Source organism: Carassius auratus, unplaced genomic scaffold (assembly GCF_003368295.1).
Source record: "Carassius auratus strain Wakin unplaced genomic scaffold, ASM336829v1 scaf_tig00214714_1_2670353, whole genome shotgun sequence".
Taxonomy (NCBI): Eukaryota; Metazoa; Chordata; class Actinopteri; order Cypriniformes; family Cyprinidae; genus Carassius; species Carassius auratus.
In genome coordinates, this window is record NW_020527778.1 from 1535810 (window position 1) to 1551745 (window position 15936).

At 38.0% G+C, this 15936-nt stretch overlaps 2 protein-coding genes across 25 annotated transcripts in view; both read right to left on the reverse strand.

The window, feature by feature from the left end:
* The window catches only part of obscnb (obscurin, cytoskeletal calmodulin and titin-interacting RhoGEF b), a 53694-nt gene extending 45810 nt beyond the window's left edge, over window positions 1-7884 (reverse strand). For 12 of the 23 annotated variants that reach the window (XM_026258428.1, XM_026258432.1, XM_026258436.1 and 9 more), the window contains exons 1-9: window positions 7669-7884; window positions 5192-6296; window positions 2897-3166; window positions 2524-2784; window positions 1986-2288; window positions 1588-1854; window positions 1401-1507; window positions 980-1148; window positions 31-306 (exon numbers count right to left, since the gene is read on the reverse strand). In XM_026258428.1, the coding sequence (XP_026114213.1) occupies window positions 31-306; window positions 980-1148; window positions 1401-1507; window positions 1588-1854; window positions 1986-2288; window positions 2524-2784; window positions 2897-3166; window positions 5192-6287 (2749 nt within the window). In that variant the 5' untranslated portion in view covers window positions 6288-6296; window positions 7669-7884. The remainder of the gene's footprint in view (window positions 1-30; window positions 307-979; window positions 1149-1400; window positions 1508-1587; window positions 1855-1985; window positions 2289-2523; window positions 2785-2896; window positions 3167-5191; window positions 6297-7668) is intronic. The other 11 variants (XM_026258446.1, XM_026258444.1, XM_026258445.1 and 8 more) reach the window with 2 other exon arrangements.
* Window positions 7885-9525: 1641 nt separating this feature from the next.
* Window positions 9526-15634, reverse strand: abcd4 (ATP-binding cassette, sub-family D (ALD), member 4). 2 transcript variants are annotated; one of them, XM_026258478.1, is made up of 19 exons: window positions 15252-15634; window positions 14954-15072; window positions 14749-14876; window positions 14496-14635; window positions 14269-14385; window positions 13989-14114; window positions 13783-13833; window positions 13094-13188; window positions 12592-12713; window positions 12413-12504; window positions 11820-11912; window positions 11439-11644; window positions 11257-11348; window positions 10818-10854; window positions 10563-10612; window positions 10358-10410; window positions 10195-10271; window positions 9986-10101; window positions 9526-9877 (listed from the first exon to the last, which is right to left on the reverse strand). In XM_026258478.1, exons 1-19 carry the CDS (start codon window positions 15284-15286, stop codon window positions 9809-9811), a joined length of 1818 nt encoding a protein of 605 aa, XP_026114263.1. In that variant the 5' UTR covers window positions 15287-15634; the 3' UTR covers window positions 9526-9808. The 2 variants fall into 2 exon arrangements, with proteins under 2 accessions (XP_026114263.1, XP_026114264.1); XM_026258479.1 differs by lacking the exons at window positions 14749-14876; window positions 14954-15072; window positions 15252-15634 and having other exon boundaries at window positions 14491-14632.
* Between the last annotated feature and the right edge of the window lie 302 nt (window positions 15635-15936).

Below are 15936 nucleotides of genomic sequence, written 5' to 3' on the forward strand. Positions count from 1 at the left end.
AGTTTCAAACTAATTAGCACATAGTCTTACCTTTTATCTTGACCAGGAATGTCATTTTGTCCTCTGCCGTCTCACACGAGTAGTGTCCTTCATCGCTCTGCTTGGCACCCCTGATGACCAGCTTCCTTTGTGTCCCCTGAGATATAAAAGTTGTCCTCTTGTCCTCCGTTATTTCTATCTGTTCTTTCTTCCACACAACAGCAGTTTCAGGAGAAGCAACATCACAGCTCAACACCACGTCACCCACCAGAGCAGCATTCTCCTGGGGCTGAGCCCTTGGCTTGTTAAGAAACTTCGCTGGCTCTTCTGTTAGGGGAAAATGGAAGATTAGATGCCACATCCCTTTGTGATTTTGACATTATTAGGAATAGGAAATACATTATAAAACACACATTAAACATAGAGTGAGAAACGGTGACATCCACTGTCTACTTGTATATAATGTGTCACATAAATGTGACAACCCAAACTCTCCTGGTTTACATTTATTTAGTAAGAACTTAACAGTCAGGAATATATACATTTTAATGTTGTTTACACATAAAAAAATACTCATCACATCCCAAACTATACTGAATATGATACCTGAAAGTGCATGAGCCATGCATGAGTGCAAAGCAGATCTGTTACCTGACAAACACACTCTAACACTTCCTGTTGAGAAGCCAAAGCCCAGCTGCTCCTAGCTGTCAACACTGACTGCTTACACCATTTATCCACTGACTCTGAACTTTCTGTGCTGGTATATGAAGCAATCACTACTCAGCACTGATTTTAATTAAACAGCATGCACCACTGTGTATTTCTCTACTATTATTTGGCAAGATGTGTTCCTCATTAGAAATACAATTTAAAGTTGTTTCATTTTCATGTATATAAATTAACTCAGTACATAATGGCTTAAAATATAAATGCAGAGGCTATAAAAACATAAGACAACTGAAGGTCAGTAACTGAAGAGCAAAATGGCTTGTTTCACCTTTTAGGGCAAGTTGGACAGACATTTTATCGCCTTCACACATGCATTCATAGATGCCCACGTCTTCACGGTCAACATTGTGGACTGTCAGTATGCGTTTGCGCTCCACACTTGTGGATTCATATTTTTTACCCATTCTCAGCTCCTTCCCATTCTTCAGCCATACAACCTAAAGCACAGACAGTACATGTAGTTAACTTTCAAAAAAACTAAAAAACGACATCCCATCATGCCCACACATTTATCAGATGTGGAATTAGATATTAGCTATGTCCCTTTTGTATGGGCAATGAATCTTAAAGTTGGTTGAACAAGAAAGGAGAAAGTATAACACACTTAAAATATTTAATGCTTTTTTTTTTTTTACTTAATACACTTTTTTGGGGGGGGGCAGGATTGACAAAAAAGTGCATGTTGTCACCTGGACACTTGAGTCAGACACCTCTGTGTACATCTGAGCAGAGGAGTGCAAGCTGAAAGTAAACACCTCCGCCTGAGAATATTTACTGGTGAAATGTGCAGCTGCGGCTAGAGAAGATAAATAAAAAATATCAGAAACATTGCTGAAGTTATTCTACTTAAGTTTTCAGAAACTTTTCCTTTCTCACCTTTTACACAAAGCGTGGCAACACTGTGAGATCCACCACCCACAAACTTGACCTGTGCTCCATTCAGTTCCATGGACACCTCCCTGATGAGCAGCGTGTGTGTGGTCTTTGAGCGTGTGATCAGATACTCAGATCCACTGCGAATCAATCTGTCATTTATTGTCCAGGAGCCGGAACATACGGCTGAGAGCTCCACAGTGAAAGTTGCTTCTTCGCCTACATGTGCCCTGCAGTTAACCAGGCCTGCCTTCACTGACGCTGTGGGCTCTGATCAAATACATTTCAATACATTTAATGGAATACACTGATTTAAAACAGTCTATATAAGTTGAAATATGAGGAATGCAAAAACACAGTGAAAAACAACAACATCAACAAAAAAACTATTTCTTTCTCACCAAGGTAAAACGTTCCAGAAACCTCCAAATAGGCACTCTGACCAAAATCATTGACTGCTGAGATGCGGAACTGATAGCTTGCCTCTTCTGGAATTTCACTGATGGTGTATTCAGTGCTAAACACAGTTGTACTAGTGACTTTAATCCAAGTTTGGGCTCCCACCTTCCTGCGCTCAATGATGTAGCCGGTGATGGGTACAGGCCGTTCACTGTCTGGTGGAGACCAGCACAGTGTGATCGATGAATCTGTCTTGTTCCGCACCACTGGCTCAACTGGGGCATCTGGGGGATGTTTCCTTGGGGCTGAGATCAAAGTTATAATATTGTTAATCAGGTTAAAGAAATCTCTCCATATGTCAAAAGCAATTGTGTTGATTGTTGAAACATCAAAGAAATGCACAAGTACAGTCACCACAAAGTAGCTGTGGTGTCATTCGATTTGGTAAATACAGTATGAAATATGCAAATTGTAAGAACATTGGAAACCGCTTGTAAAATCTTGTGTAATGGATGTGGTTTGATTTAAAAATGCATTCACCTGTGACGGAGAAGCGGGTGGATGTCTTGCAGTCATGGGCGATGAAGGCCACTTCACCCGAGTCTTCCGCAGTACATTCCCGAATGGTCAGTGTGTACTGTCTGTTAATACGGGCAATAATAATTCGGGAGTCCTCTTTCAGCCTCTCCCCATTCCTGGTCCAGTATGCATCATCTACTGGTTTCTCCAGTTCCACACAGAAGATGACCGTATCGCTAACTGGCACCACTGTCTTCCTCGGCAGCTTTTTAGTGATGTTGCCTGAAAGTGCAGAGAAAAATCACATGAAGAATATCTTTTGTGTTGCACCAGGTTAAAATAATTCATCATTCTAGCCAACCATATTGGAATGGCTTCCTTTCAGAGCTTTTACCCAGCACTGTAAGTTCGGCCACAGTGCGGCTGCCTTCCTTCATCTCACAGATGTAGACAGCATCATCATTGGTGGTGACATGGTGAATAGTGAGGCGGCGCAGAGTGCCCTCCACATCCATGCGGTACTTGGTACTTTCCTCCAGATGGGTCTCCTCCATAAACCAGCTGGCCTTTGTGTTCGGCATTGGCACCTCACACAGCAACGTTGCTGTTTCCTTTTCCTTCACCTCAACATCCTGCAGCTTCTTTTTGAATGGAATCTTTGGCTCTGGCAAGGACACATGTTAGTGAACATACAGAAGACATACTGTATACAGTAATATATTTTTAGCATGATCTGTCAGTTTTCATGTTGATTAGGTCTCCAGCAAGGCAAATGATAAATGATAAATAAACAGGATGGTTTCACATATAGTAATCCTAAGCCAGTTCAGTTAAAGAGAAGGTTCACCCAAAATTGAAAATTTGATGTATATCTGCTTACCCCCAGGACATCCAAGATGTAAATGACTTTGTATCTTCAGTAGAACACAAACTGAGATTTTTAACTGAAACCGCTGCAGTCTGTCAACCTTATAATGTAAGTAGATGGGAATCACGGCTAAAACATAAAAAAAAAAACATTGCCCCTGCGGCTTGTATTTATTTATTATTTATTTCTTATATTGTTTTTTTTTTACCTCTAATTCACTCAATGTGCAAACTGTTCACACTCTCTTAAGTGTGTCCTCCTGAGCGCATTCTCAAGCATTCTTCTTCTTCTTGCTTTACTGCAGATGCTTAATCAGTGGTAAAAAACTATATAAATAGTGTTCAGTTTCTTGCACAGACCGATTGTTTTTTGTCTTTACACATCATTGTATAGACACAAGCTGCAGGGTTTAATTTGGTTTTATTTAGGGTTTTTTTAATGATTCTTTGATGTATTAGCCATGATTCCCATCCTCTTACATTATAAGACTGACAGACTGCAATGGTTTCAGTTAAAAATCTCAGTTTGTGTTCTACTGAAGAAAAAGAAGTCACCTACATCTTGGATGCCCTGGGGGTAAGCAGATAAACAACAAATGTTACTTTTTGGGTGAAATACAGTATTCCTTTAAAGTTAACCAGAAGGGAAACAAGCTGCAAGTGACTTTTGTGGTGTTCACAATATAAGCAGGCTTAAAAGTGCACCACAAAAGGACCAGTTTGTTTGTGGATCATTTTGTGACAGACTTTTATATATATGTTTACTAAAAACAGCCTTAAATGTCATGAACTTCACACTCCTAATCCCTTTAAATGGACACCACTGCACTTTGCACTGCAATGGTGGACTGGTAGTCAGCTAAGTTTCTGTGACCTTTCTCTTAGGTGCCTGTGTCATTAGAGTCGAGAATAAGACACAGGAACAAGGTAGCAAAACATTATTGCTACACTTCAGGCTAAAATTAGAACTCTGTATAAATACAGAATGTATACAACTGTGAAGATCATTATTTTAAATAATGTATGCTTAGTTAACAGTTAATTAGGATATACAGTAGACTAATGCTGCAAACTCTGAAGACGTCACTTGGAAAGTCACCCACATAACGGTGTCAGAAGTAATTCTGCAGCTAGCTTTCACAACAACTGTGAACTAATCATCACTAGCAGAAAATAGTTGTAATGCTACACCCTCTTTGAAATCTTGCAAGCACTTTGCTAAGCACAGACAGAGCTGGAAGGCAAAGATGACTGTCATTAGTTGATAAAATTGTAATTTAAAGGTCGGTGATTTATTAGGGCCAACCGTATTTTAACATGGTCATTATTGTGCTGAGATACGTTTTAGACTTATTTCCCAGTCTCAATTAAATTATGATATTCTCTGACTGATACATGACTTTGTAAACCACTGAACTTGTGTAGTTTCATGAGGATTTCACAAATGGGGGTTTTATATCTGGGCACTTTTGTTGACTGGTTGGCTTATCATTTGGAAAAGACCAAGTGTAAAGCAGCAATCCAAGACATAGCAATCCAAAAACTCCAATCACCTCAGGAGGAGACATACACAAGACATGAATAAGCTAAGTATAAATAGATCTGGTTGTTCAAGTCATTCAAAGTGTATGTAAATGTACAAGCACCAAACATTAACTGGGGTTAAAGTAAACATTAAAATGTAAAGCATTAAAAATGTTCTGCCCCACACTAGTAATAATATCTGCTGTGAACTGTGTGCACATACTCATTCTGACAGCAGATGGATCAATTAGGATGAATAAAGTGGCCAAGAGTAAATACATGCAGACATTATTCTTACCTTTGACAATCACTAGCACAGCGCTATAGGTTTGTCCAGCCAAGTTGGATGCATTGCAGGTGTACAGGCCATTATCACTTTGTTTGCAGTAGAGCACCTTGAGGATGAAATTCTCAGCCTGGTCCTCATACATCACATGTCTGCGGCCCTCACTGATGTTCGCCCCATCCTTCCTCCAGATGATCTGAGGTTTGGGATGGCCTGTGACGAAACAGCTGAGCTTTGCATGTTTACCCTCAGTCAGCATACAGGTGCGGGTGAACACACCTTTGGGCAACATGCTGGTTAAGGCCGAAACCCTCTGCTTCTGATCATGGGCGAGTCCCAAGCTTCCAAGTTCCTCTGTGACCATGGAAGATGAGGCTGTATGCGTGGTTGAGGAACTTTCCACGGTGCGGTATAAGGAGATGTCCTTCCGCATATCTTCTTTCCGCTTCTGCATGTGTGAGAGGAGGGATGTGCTCTTGTCTGCATTCAGGAGATGAGTATCTTGAAGGTCGACCGCTAGCGCAGCAGCGGCCTGAGCACGGCCAATGGAGTTCTGTGCACGGCAGGTGTAGGTACCACTGTCCAAGCTCCTGACACTCTGGATCCTCAAGGAGCTGGAGTCATTTTCTGAGATGATCTTGATGCGGTTGGTCTCACCCAGGTAGCGACCATCCTTTTCCCAGTCAAAGTTGGTTGCTGGATGGGCTGCCACCTGACAATAGAAGGTAACATCATCCCCTAGACCCACACGGGTGGAGACAGGCTTTACTGTAAACACTGGGGCCCGATCCGTAACAGTTTCCGGCAGTCCCACCTTCAGGGTCACAGCTGCATATGCCTCTCCAACATTGTTCTTGGCACGACACATGTACTGACCGCTGTCTTCTAGAGTTAGATCATAGATAGTAAGTCGGTAAACATCCCCATCTTCTACTTTTTTGAAGCGTCCACCTGCAGAAAGAAGCATCTTGTCTTTCTCCCAGGTGACTACAGGAACAGGGTTTCCCACAATAGTGCAGCTGAGGGAGGCATCTCGTCCCACGCACAACGAGAAGGCTTTGGGTCGAGTTAGGAAGCGTGGAGCCCCGCCAAATAAATTCTGATCCATTCTTGCTTTCTGTAGAGATGAAACAACACACTTTAATAAAATGTAAAGTTGTGGTCAATACATAGAGGAGAAACATGACATTTTATAAAAGTTTTACATATTTGCACCCTATCACCATTAAATCTTGCAACTAATCTCAAGGAAGTTTCTGAAAAGCTGCTTTTCAGATTAGCATACTGTAAATCATTTTGAATAAATTGGGTCTGCTAATGACAAATAACCATTTCAACAAGATCCTTAAATAGACATTTTGAGAAATGTGAGATGCCTACTTTTAGAGATGCCCACTCAAGCCTCTCCAGTATCCCACCACAAATTTGCGATGATGCTACTTGGTTGAAAGAGTCAAGTGTATAAACAAAGCATTAAAACAAATCTGCCTTATTTGAGAATTCATAATTTTCTATGTATCTATCAGATGGCACTACTCAAGCTGAAATTATATATTGTAATGACGCCACTCAAATAAGATAAAAAAAAAAAAAAATATATATATATATATATATATATATATATATATATATATATATATATATATATAATATATGGATTTTTTTTCTTTCTAGAGCAGGACAAGCCATTTTTATTTTTGGTCCATTTTCCCAAAAAGAGAATGACTGTGAATGTAAAGGGAATACAAGTTATTGTCATTGTTGTGGGTTATGACATCAGAGCAAATGGACCTGGACAAGAAGAACATTGTCCACTTTTGACAGAAGTTTACACAGAATGAACCATGTAAAAGAACCTCAGAAGCCCTGTATCTAGAAACAATAATCATATTGACCTATACATCTTTATGAAATGAAGAGGTCATCAGCTTGCATCCACTATTTCCAACAGAACAGTGGCTGATCTAGTGAAATCCCACCACAGAAAGTATAGCAAAGTTAAAGGGATGTTGGTGTTTGCAAAGCAAGACATTTGCAATCTCTGACACCTCACTACCCTGAGCTGCCTGTCCCAAAAATAACCTCAGCTGTCGGGCTCCGTCTGCACTATGTCCATTTGTAGAAGAGATCTGACCTGTTGTGTGATATGCATGCTTTTGTCAATGGCATTTTTTTCCTTTTTTTTCTAAACTTACAAATTTCGTTTCAAAGAGCAACAGACGTTTTCGCCTGAGTGGATCTCTCCTTGCAAAAAAAAATAAATAAAAAAAATAAAGTATTTTTCATAATTAAAAAGAACTCATTGTTTAAATTTAAAATGAACAACAAAATAATAAAGAAACGTAATCAATACAGCCATGTTGAATTTGCGGCATGTATCTAATAAAATAACATCGACATTTTGAAAAAGAGAGAGAAAAGTCTTCCCTCAGATATTAAAAGTTTCACCATTTCAATATTTTATAACGATAAAAAAAATAGCCTCTTACCCTTTTCCCGTCAAGCTACTTGAATATAAACGGTGCAGGTGTTCATAAATATCCGATGTTGGCATGTGAATATATCCTCGAGGAAACAGGTAAATTCCGTGAACTGTGGCGGGGAAGGACAGTGTTTTATCCCCGGTGTCTTTGCTTTCCGTGTGACGCTTCGGTATCGGTCCAACCTCCCGATGAAAATAGATCCGTCACTTACCGGAGCAAATGTCAGACTGAGGTGAAGTGACTCTTATTGTTGAACAGCCACCTCAACCTGTATGGCATTGGTAAACCGTTTTAACAGTTCCTCCAATTTAAGCTGTTGAAGTTTCTTCAGAGCCATTGTTTTATTTTTCTTAATGCAGTAACAAATGGTACATTATTGTTATTACATTCTATGGGCTCAAGGTATCACTATTGTAGTAAATTGCTACTTCTGACGAATGCAATACTCAAAAGCATGATTTTAAATTAGCATACGATGCATTAAGCATAAGTATGACAAATTAAGCTATTAGGCCTATTATTATTAATAGGCTACGTTTTATTAAGAAATATTACGTTTATATATATATATATATATATATATACACACACACACACATAAATACATATATATATATCAATATACATATATATATCTATATACATATATCTATATACACATATATATACATATATAAAACATACTGTAACCTATGCAGTTAATACAGTGTTTCATTATACTAACTGATATTCCTCAAGGTTTGTTGCATTTTACCTAAAGGACTGAAATTCTTTTCCTTTAGGAGCTTTATAATCCTGCTTTGAGCAGTTGGTTTAAAAAACAACAACAATATTTTAATGCTTATTTATCTGAATTAATTTGACTAAAATGAATGTCCCTCACAAACCCTTGATATGGTTTAGTTATTCCTCCACTGATTGTCTAATATTTTCCCGAATGATACCGGGTCTTTCCCGTTATCTGTTCCAGCGTGCCTGTTGATTGACAGCAGCAGACCGGCCAGGCTCACATTTAAAACTGCCTGAAACTCAAGCAGTGGGATCAGTCGAACTCTTTGGTGGAAGGGATCATTCTGAGCTCAGTTCTATGCTGCTTTACTTGCAAATGTGCCACTTTCACAATCCTGTCTGGTTTTAATGCAAGAAAACTGCTTGTACTGCCATGCTTAAAATATAAATGTCTGGTTATGCAGATTATCCATGATTTCTGTTTAAACTCGACCTACTCTAAGTGTTCCCTGCATGATGACAGATAAACTGATAACTCATTGAGATGCATACAGTTCACTGTGGCCAGAGGTAGTATGCATGCCATATATTTACAGAATACTATAAATACAAAAAGCAGAACAGGTCAAGTTGTTTCTAAACATATAAAGTGAGAAAGTTTGGCAATTGTAACTTGGAACTATATATACTTAACTCTAGCAATGAGATATAGTGGGATGCAGAGCAGGAATTTATTTATTTTCTTCCCATCTACTGTATTTTCTCCAGAAGTTCCATGCCTTTCCTTATAGATGTGATAAATACTTTTGTCTTCTTTTTCTCAAATACATTCAAAATAATGCATTTGAGAAAATTATTACAGTATGTATTAGGAATAGAGAGTCATTTTAACTCTGAGCATAGTTATACTTAAAAATATTTAGCTCTGTGGCCCTCTACTGGTCAGGGAGAGAAATTACAAGAAATAAAATGTTCCCCTCCAGAATAATATATACAGTATATAGCATATATATTAATAATTAAATACATGAATAGTTTAATATCAGTCATGTAATAACATACTTAATAGTTATAAAATATATATTTGAAATATATTCTATGGCCACTTTATCTGAAATGATTCTTGAAACGTCCTTCATTACAAAAAATGTTTTTTGTAAATCCATTTTACAAGAAACAACCAATAAAGGTAGAACAGTACTTGCATAACAAAAAACCTTATATACTGCTATATGAAAAGTAAGTTGAGACGAACAGTAGTAAAAAAAAAAAACTCATACTGCATTAGTTTATCAGGAACCTCAGCAGACTGTACACTGTCAAGAAAACAAGATTTCTCTAGAGTCTCAAGCATGAATGCCCCCATAACCACAAAACGGACCAATATGTTCTTTTTCTAATGGGTAAGTTTGAAGGTTCACGCCTCTTTGAGTTCGGTGAGCTCCCATTGGCCACCTCCACACAGTCGCAGCATAATGTCATGATACTGTTTAAGGGAGCACAAATAAAGAATTCTAAGTACAGGCCACACAAACGTTTACAGTAATGTCTGCCATGCTGTGTTAGTGAATGTGTAAAGGTCATAGGTCATCACCTTTTCCAGAGTGCTACGGTGACCCAGACTGATGAGGGTCATTCCCAGCTGTTTACAGGCCTCATAGAGCTGACCCTCGGCCTCCTCCGTCAGAGCGCTAGTGGCTTCGTCCAGTACTGAAACAAACTGCATGTCTTACTCATGACACAGGACATGAACTCGATCATCTAAAACTACAGTAAGTCTGATGAGACCATGCAGGAACTGACCTGCGTATTTGGGCTGCAGGTAAAACAATCTAGCAAAACAAAGCCTCTGCATTTCTCCTGGCGATAAAACATCATCCCTGTGAAAAAACGAGGGGATTTCATTCTTATGTTCTTAAAACGTACACATTTTTTTATATCCAAGATATTGACACTCATTATTCACCAATTCCAGTCTACTTTTGTATCCAGTCCTCCAATTCTGGTCAGTAGATTCGACTAACATACAAAATACACAAAGAAATGCAGCTTACAAAACAGATTTAAAAAAACAGGAAAATATAAAGAGGAAAGCGTATTGAACTCAAAACATCCCCAGTCACTATATATTAAAATCAATAATATACACTACAGTATCAGTTAAGTCTTACCAAACCAACAAGTTCCAGGTATTTTAGTATTCGTTCATCATCTATAGAGCCTAAAAGAAGAATTTCTATTGGTTAAAAGTGCGAAATGTCATCATAATCTATATGTTTTCAAGATCTTGACTAGTTGCATTGCCAAAAAAATTCAAGTTTATTGTAATAACACATTTCATACACAGTTGTAATTCAAAAATACTTTATATTTGAGCTATATTAATCTATTATTTAAATATGCATATCAATTAGGTTCATCTGTACCTGAGGAAGGATATACATCCTTTAATGGATAGATAACCTAAAAGAAAAAGCCAATAAATTAATGTATATTAAATACTGTTTTTTCCGGACTATTAGGCGCACTTTTTTCATAGTTTGGCTGGTCCTGCGACTTATAGTCAGGTGCGACTTATTTATAAAAATTAATTTGACATGCCAAGAGAAATGAACTAAGAGAAAACATTACCGTCTCCAGCCGCCAGAGGGCGCTCTATGCTGCTCATTGCTCCTGTAGTCTACACTGAAGACATAGAGCGCCCTCTCGTGGCTGGAGACGGTAATGTTTTCTCTTGGTTCTAAATAAATGCAACTTTTGTTAAATGCAACAAACTTTTGTTTGTTGTTAATATTGTTCAAAATATTAAACACTAGATTATTATATTATTTAATCGTTACAACAAATGGTTTTCTCTTCTCTCACCTGCTCTCTGAGAGTGCCATCAGTAAGATATGGTTTCTGTGGGAGGAAAAGCACACCCCTCGGTCCAAAACATGTGGTCATCTCCACAGAACCTGAGCAACAGAAAAACAGTATGATTCAACAATTCGGATTCCCAACATCTGTATCTGCTCCTTTTATCTTCTGGGATCTCTGTCATGTACCACTGCATGGTTCCCACAGGCCGTTGAGGATCCTGAGCAGGGAGGTCTTCCCCGTCCCCGTGTTTCCCACCACAAGCATGTGTGTCCCTTGACTGATCTTTAGGGTCAGGTCCTTCACCAGCAGCTCCACTGACACGGGTGATTTATAGGAGAGACCGTCCAGCACAAACGCTGTGTCTCCTGGGACACTCTGAAGCTCCCGGTCGCTGATAGAGAATTATTATTATTGCTACAAATATCACCTACATAAATAAACTACAATAGCATATCCTAAAATAACACTATTGTGCATTCAGGACACTCTTTTAGATCTGTATTAGATCTTGAGTTCCAGTTCTTTTTCCCAATATCCTAAATGACTTTGAATTAGTTTTAAATCACCTGTAAGGTTCATCCTTTGAAAGTGGATCGTACTGATCCTGGTCACACTGTTTCTTGGCAATATCTGCCATCACTTCCCGCAGTTCTCCGATTCTGGAAACCAAAAGAAAGAGAAGGCAGACTATTTTTTAGAATATCACTGATGCACCATAAAATATGTTACCCTGGACCATGTCTTAAGTGTAAATTTTTTGGAATTGAGATTAAAACATCATATAAAAAATATCTTTCCATTGATGTGAGGTTTATTAGGATCGGACAGTATTTGGCTGAGATACAACTATTTGAAAATCTGGAATCTGAGGATGCAAAAAAAAATCAAAACACTGAGAAAATCGCATTTGAAGTTGTCCAAATTAAATTCTTAGCAATGCATATTACTAATCAAAAATAAAGTGTTGATATATTTACGGTAGGAAATGTACAAAATATCTTCATGGAACATGATTTTAACTTGATATCCTAATCCGATCATTTTGACCCATAAAAGGTTTTTTTTTTGGCTATTGCTAAAAATATACCCCAGCGACTTAAGACTGGTTTGGTGCTCCAGGGTCACATATGTGCTTTTAAGCAGTCTTAGGGCATCTCACCGGTGTGTGTATCCAGCGACGTCAGACACTGTGGTTGAGAGATCTATCAGCTGCGTGAAGCAGTTTATCAGATAGATGCAGACAAAAGCATTCTGAAAGAGACATGTGATTAACATCTTATTGTGTATAACAGAGACTCACACTTGTGTTTGTCTTAAAACCTAAGTGAAGTGACTGACCTTACTGACAAGAGCACTCAGTTCTCCAGGCGTCAGGCCGTCGTAATCTCCAGCAAAGATGGGGATGGCGATCACTATATAGCTGAGGATACTGCCCAGGTAGTCAAAGGTGTTTACCCCAACTGAAATAAAAAGAACAAAACAGAGGGACTTTATTATTTCATACTAAGCTTGATAAAGCAGCTTAATGCCTGCAAAATGACACATTTAAAGTCAACTCACAAAGTTAAAGTCACCATGAAATCAAAATCGACAATTCTTATTTATGAAAAACTGCAGTGTTTTTTTCTTCTTCTCATTTGAGACACTGTTTCACTCAGATATGAGTCATAATAGAGAAGAAAAGACCATCTCAGCTTGTTCTCATGCCAACTTTAGCTGCACAAATTAAACTTTTTCTTCTGCCACTGTATATTTTCAGTGACAGTAGTGAGAAATACTGCAAATTTGTATTTTTATATATACAATCTTCTGAATGGTATTTTAATTCAGGAGTCCTTACTGTAAAGCCAGAGCTCTTTGTTCATCAAGCTTCTCTGAGTGGATAAGAGCATCTGCAGCCTTCTGTCGGTCCGCATGTGTTCCACTTGACCTGCCCTGAACAAAAACAACAAATGTGACCCAGGACCACAAAACAAATTAGTCATGGCTAGAAACCTGTGTGCATGGCATCTACTTTGTATTTTTATAAAGTAAACATTAAATATAAAAAATAAGAAAAAAACAGTCATGAGGTCAGTTTTTTGAAATTGAGACTTATATAATCTGAAAGCTTTCCATTGATGTATAGTTTGTTAGGATTGGACAACATTTGGCTGAGATGCAACTATTTGAAAATCTGGAATCTGAGGGTGCAAAAAAAAATAAAAATCTAAATTCGGAGAAAATCATCTGTAAAGTAGTCTAAATATAGTTCTTAGCAATGCATATTACTAATCAAAAATTACGTTTTGATATATTTACAGTAAGAAATGTATAAAATATCTTCATGGAACATGATCTTAACTTAATATCCTAATGATTTTTGGCATGTAAGAAAAATCAATAATTTTGACCCATACAATGTTTTTTTTTGGCTATTGCTACAAACATACCCCAGAGACTTAAGACTGCTTTTGTGAGCTCCAGGGTCACAAATTATCTCCTGGTTTGTGTTTAGATAAAAACTAAAATCTAAAAATGCATACTAACCTGTAGAAAGCGGCCGATTCTGCGTTCACTCTAATTTGCATGTGTTTAAACCTGAAAGGACGAGGAAAGCAGAATTGAACTGCTAGAGCTGCATTCATAGAATTAAATCTGATAATCTGATAAATAAAATCTGATAGCAACAGCAGCCATTTACATGTGACGTTTGCTTCAGCATCTTTCTTATTTTGTATTTTGTATAGGTCTACCTAAAATCTCCCTCCAACTTTTCTTGCTCAACCAGCATGGACACGATGGGTCCAATCAAGATCTTGTTGACGATGGTTCCAGCCACAAAGTAGCCGAAGATGCTTACAAATCCAATCCAGCCGGCACTGCGGCACCAAAAAGATAAGAAAAACTCAAATAAGATAAGTTAACCTACCAAATCTTTCAGTGCAAAACACAAAAATATTTCACTGGCATTATTTGCATAGAATGAAGTAGTATGTTTAGATTCTGCGATTACGAACACAGCATCTCTCTGACCTGTTGAAGCACTGATAGGTGTAGTAGGTCACAGTGAATGGTGAAATGAGAAGTCGACTTGCCATAGTGCTTATCTGTTTACATAACCTCTCTACGTCTTGACTGATGCGCTGGTCTCTGGATGTGAAACAAACACAAAACAAAAATCATTAACAGGGCTGATTTAATGAAGTCATCTTAAGTAATGCAATGCAACTACATTATTGAATGTTGTGTGAATACATTACGGGTTGTCGATGTCTTTACACAGTACATTGAGTGTGTAGTAAACACGTCCCTTGAAGTATGTGCTATGGAGTTCTTCAGTCAATGACTTTCTCCAGCTGACATAAAGCAGACTGGAGATGTACTGGTCCAGACTCTTCAGCTGAGGAACAGATTTATTGTGTAATAGTGATTTATGATCAGCATTTAGCTGACGCATTTATCCAAAGTTATGTTGCTGATCAATTTAACCCATTTCAATTTGACCAAACTCACCGTTGAATTAATCAGAATGAGCATAACCGCAAACAGCACCAGATTTTTGAACTTCCCATAGTTCTTCTCAGACAGAACCTCGTAGAACTGACTCGGAATGAGACCCACTTGATAAATCACCAGCTGAACTGAAACATTCGAAAAACATGGAACCGACATAGATACAAGCTGTCATAACTCAGTCCCGATGGTAAAAGTTGAATACCTGAAAGCGCGACTCCAAGAAGCGTCATGAACATCCGGACACTCTGGTTGGACCAGGATGGGAAAAGGATCTTCAGGATTCTGCAGAATCTTTGGACAAACCTCCAGTCTAACTTTGGTCTTGAGGAAAAACACATCCACACATCCTTAGTAACAACAATTAGTGACAGTAGTTCAACAGTTCAGTTAAAATATAGGGTTCAGACTGTCAACAAGACACAGAAAATAACAGCTGCATATATAAGTTATGAATATTCTGTTAAAATGATTTCGTATGGATCTGTCAGTTCAGGACTTACCTTTTCTCACTGCTGTTCTTCTTCATGTGTGGCATGCTGAACGTGTATCAAGAGACCTTCTGACTGGCAAATCTAACTTTGCTTATTTCAAGCTTTTAGATAGTTTATTGGATGGGCTTTGGGTTCAAAGTCTAAGACAGCATATGACAGCGTCATAGACATTGTGTAGTTAAATCTCACAAACACTGATCATAAAGAAAGAGACCTGACGTTTAGTTGTACTGTAATTTATTGGAGATCAAACCTCTCGCGATTCATGCTAATTATTATTATTTTTTTTGTGCCGCATTAACGAAAAATTAAACAAATGAGACGTTACATTATTTCTACATTACTTTCCTATCATGTGCAGGGTCACGTGGACACAGAAGTTTCTTCGTCTCTGTTTGTTTGGAAGCGCATGCGCGATCTGGTGCTCTGCTGCCTCCTGCTGTACAGGAAAGTTTATGGCAGGATTGACTGAATTTATCCACTGAATAAAATATTACTGTACTCATAAATCCCATTGGCAACAAACAAAGCTCTATAAGTTAAAACATGAATGTTTACAGAACTAAACATTTATAAAAATGTGTTCATTCTTGTTTATCTTAATTTATATATGCATTATAGCCCATCATTATAATGCATTAATCTATATCATTTTTCAATGTTTGTATGAATTGGTATATGTAGAAAAGAAAGT

Excerpts from the sequence above, each read along its gene's own strand:
- abcd4 (XM_026258478.1), bottom strand. The coding sequence starts at position 15,286 with ATGCCACACATGAAGAAGAACAGCAGTGAGAAAAG. Across the intron at positions 14,386-14,495 it reads TGTAAAGACATCGACAACCC|AGACCAGCGCATCAGTCAAG; the intron begins GTAATGTATTCA and ends TTTCACATCCAG. Across the intron at positions 10,613-10,817 it reads GGATGTATATCCTTCCTCAG|GCTCTATAGATGATGAACGA; the intron begins GTACAGATGAAC and ends TTCTTCTTTTAG.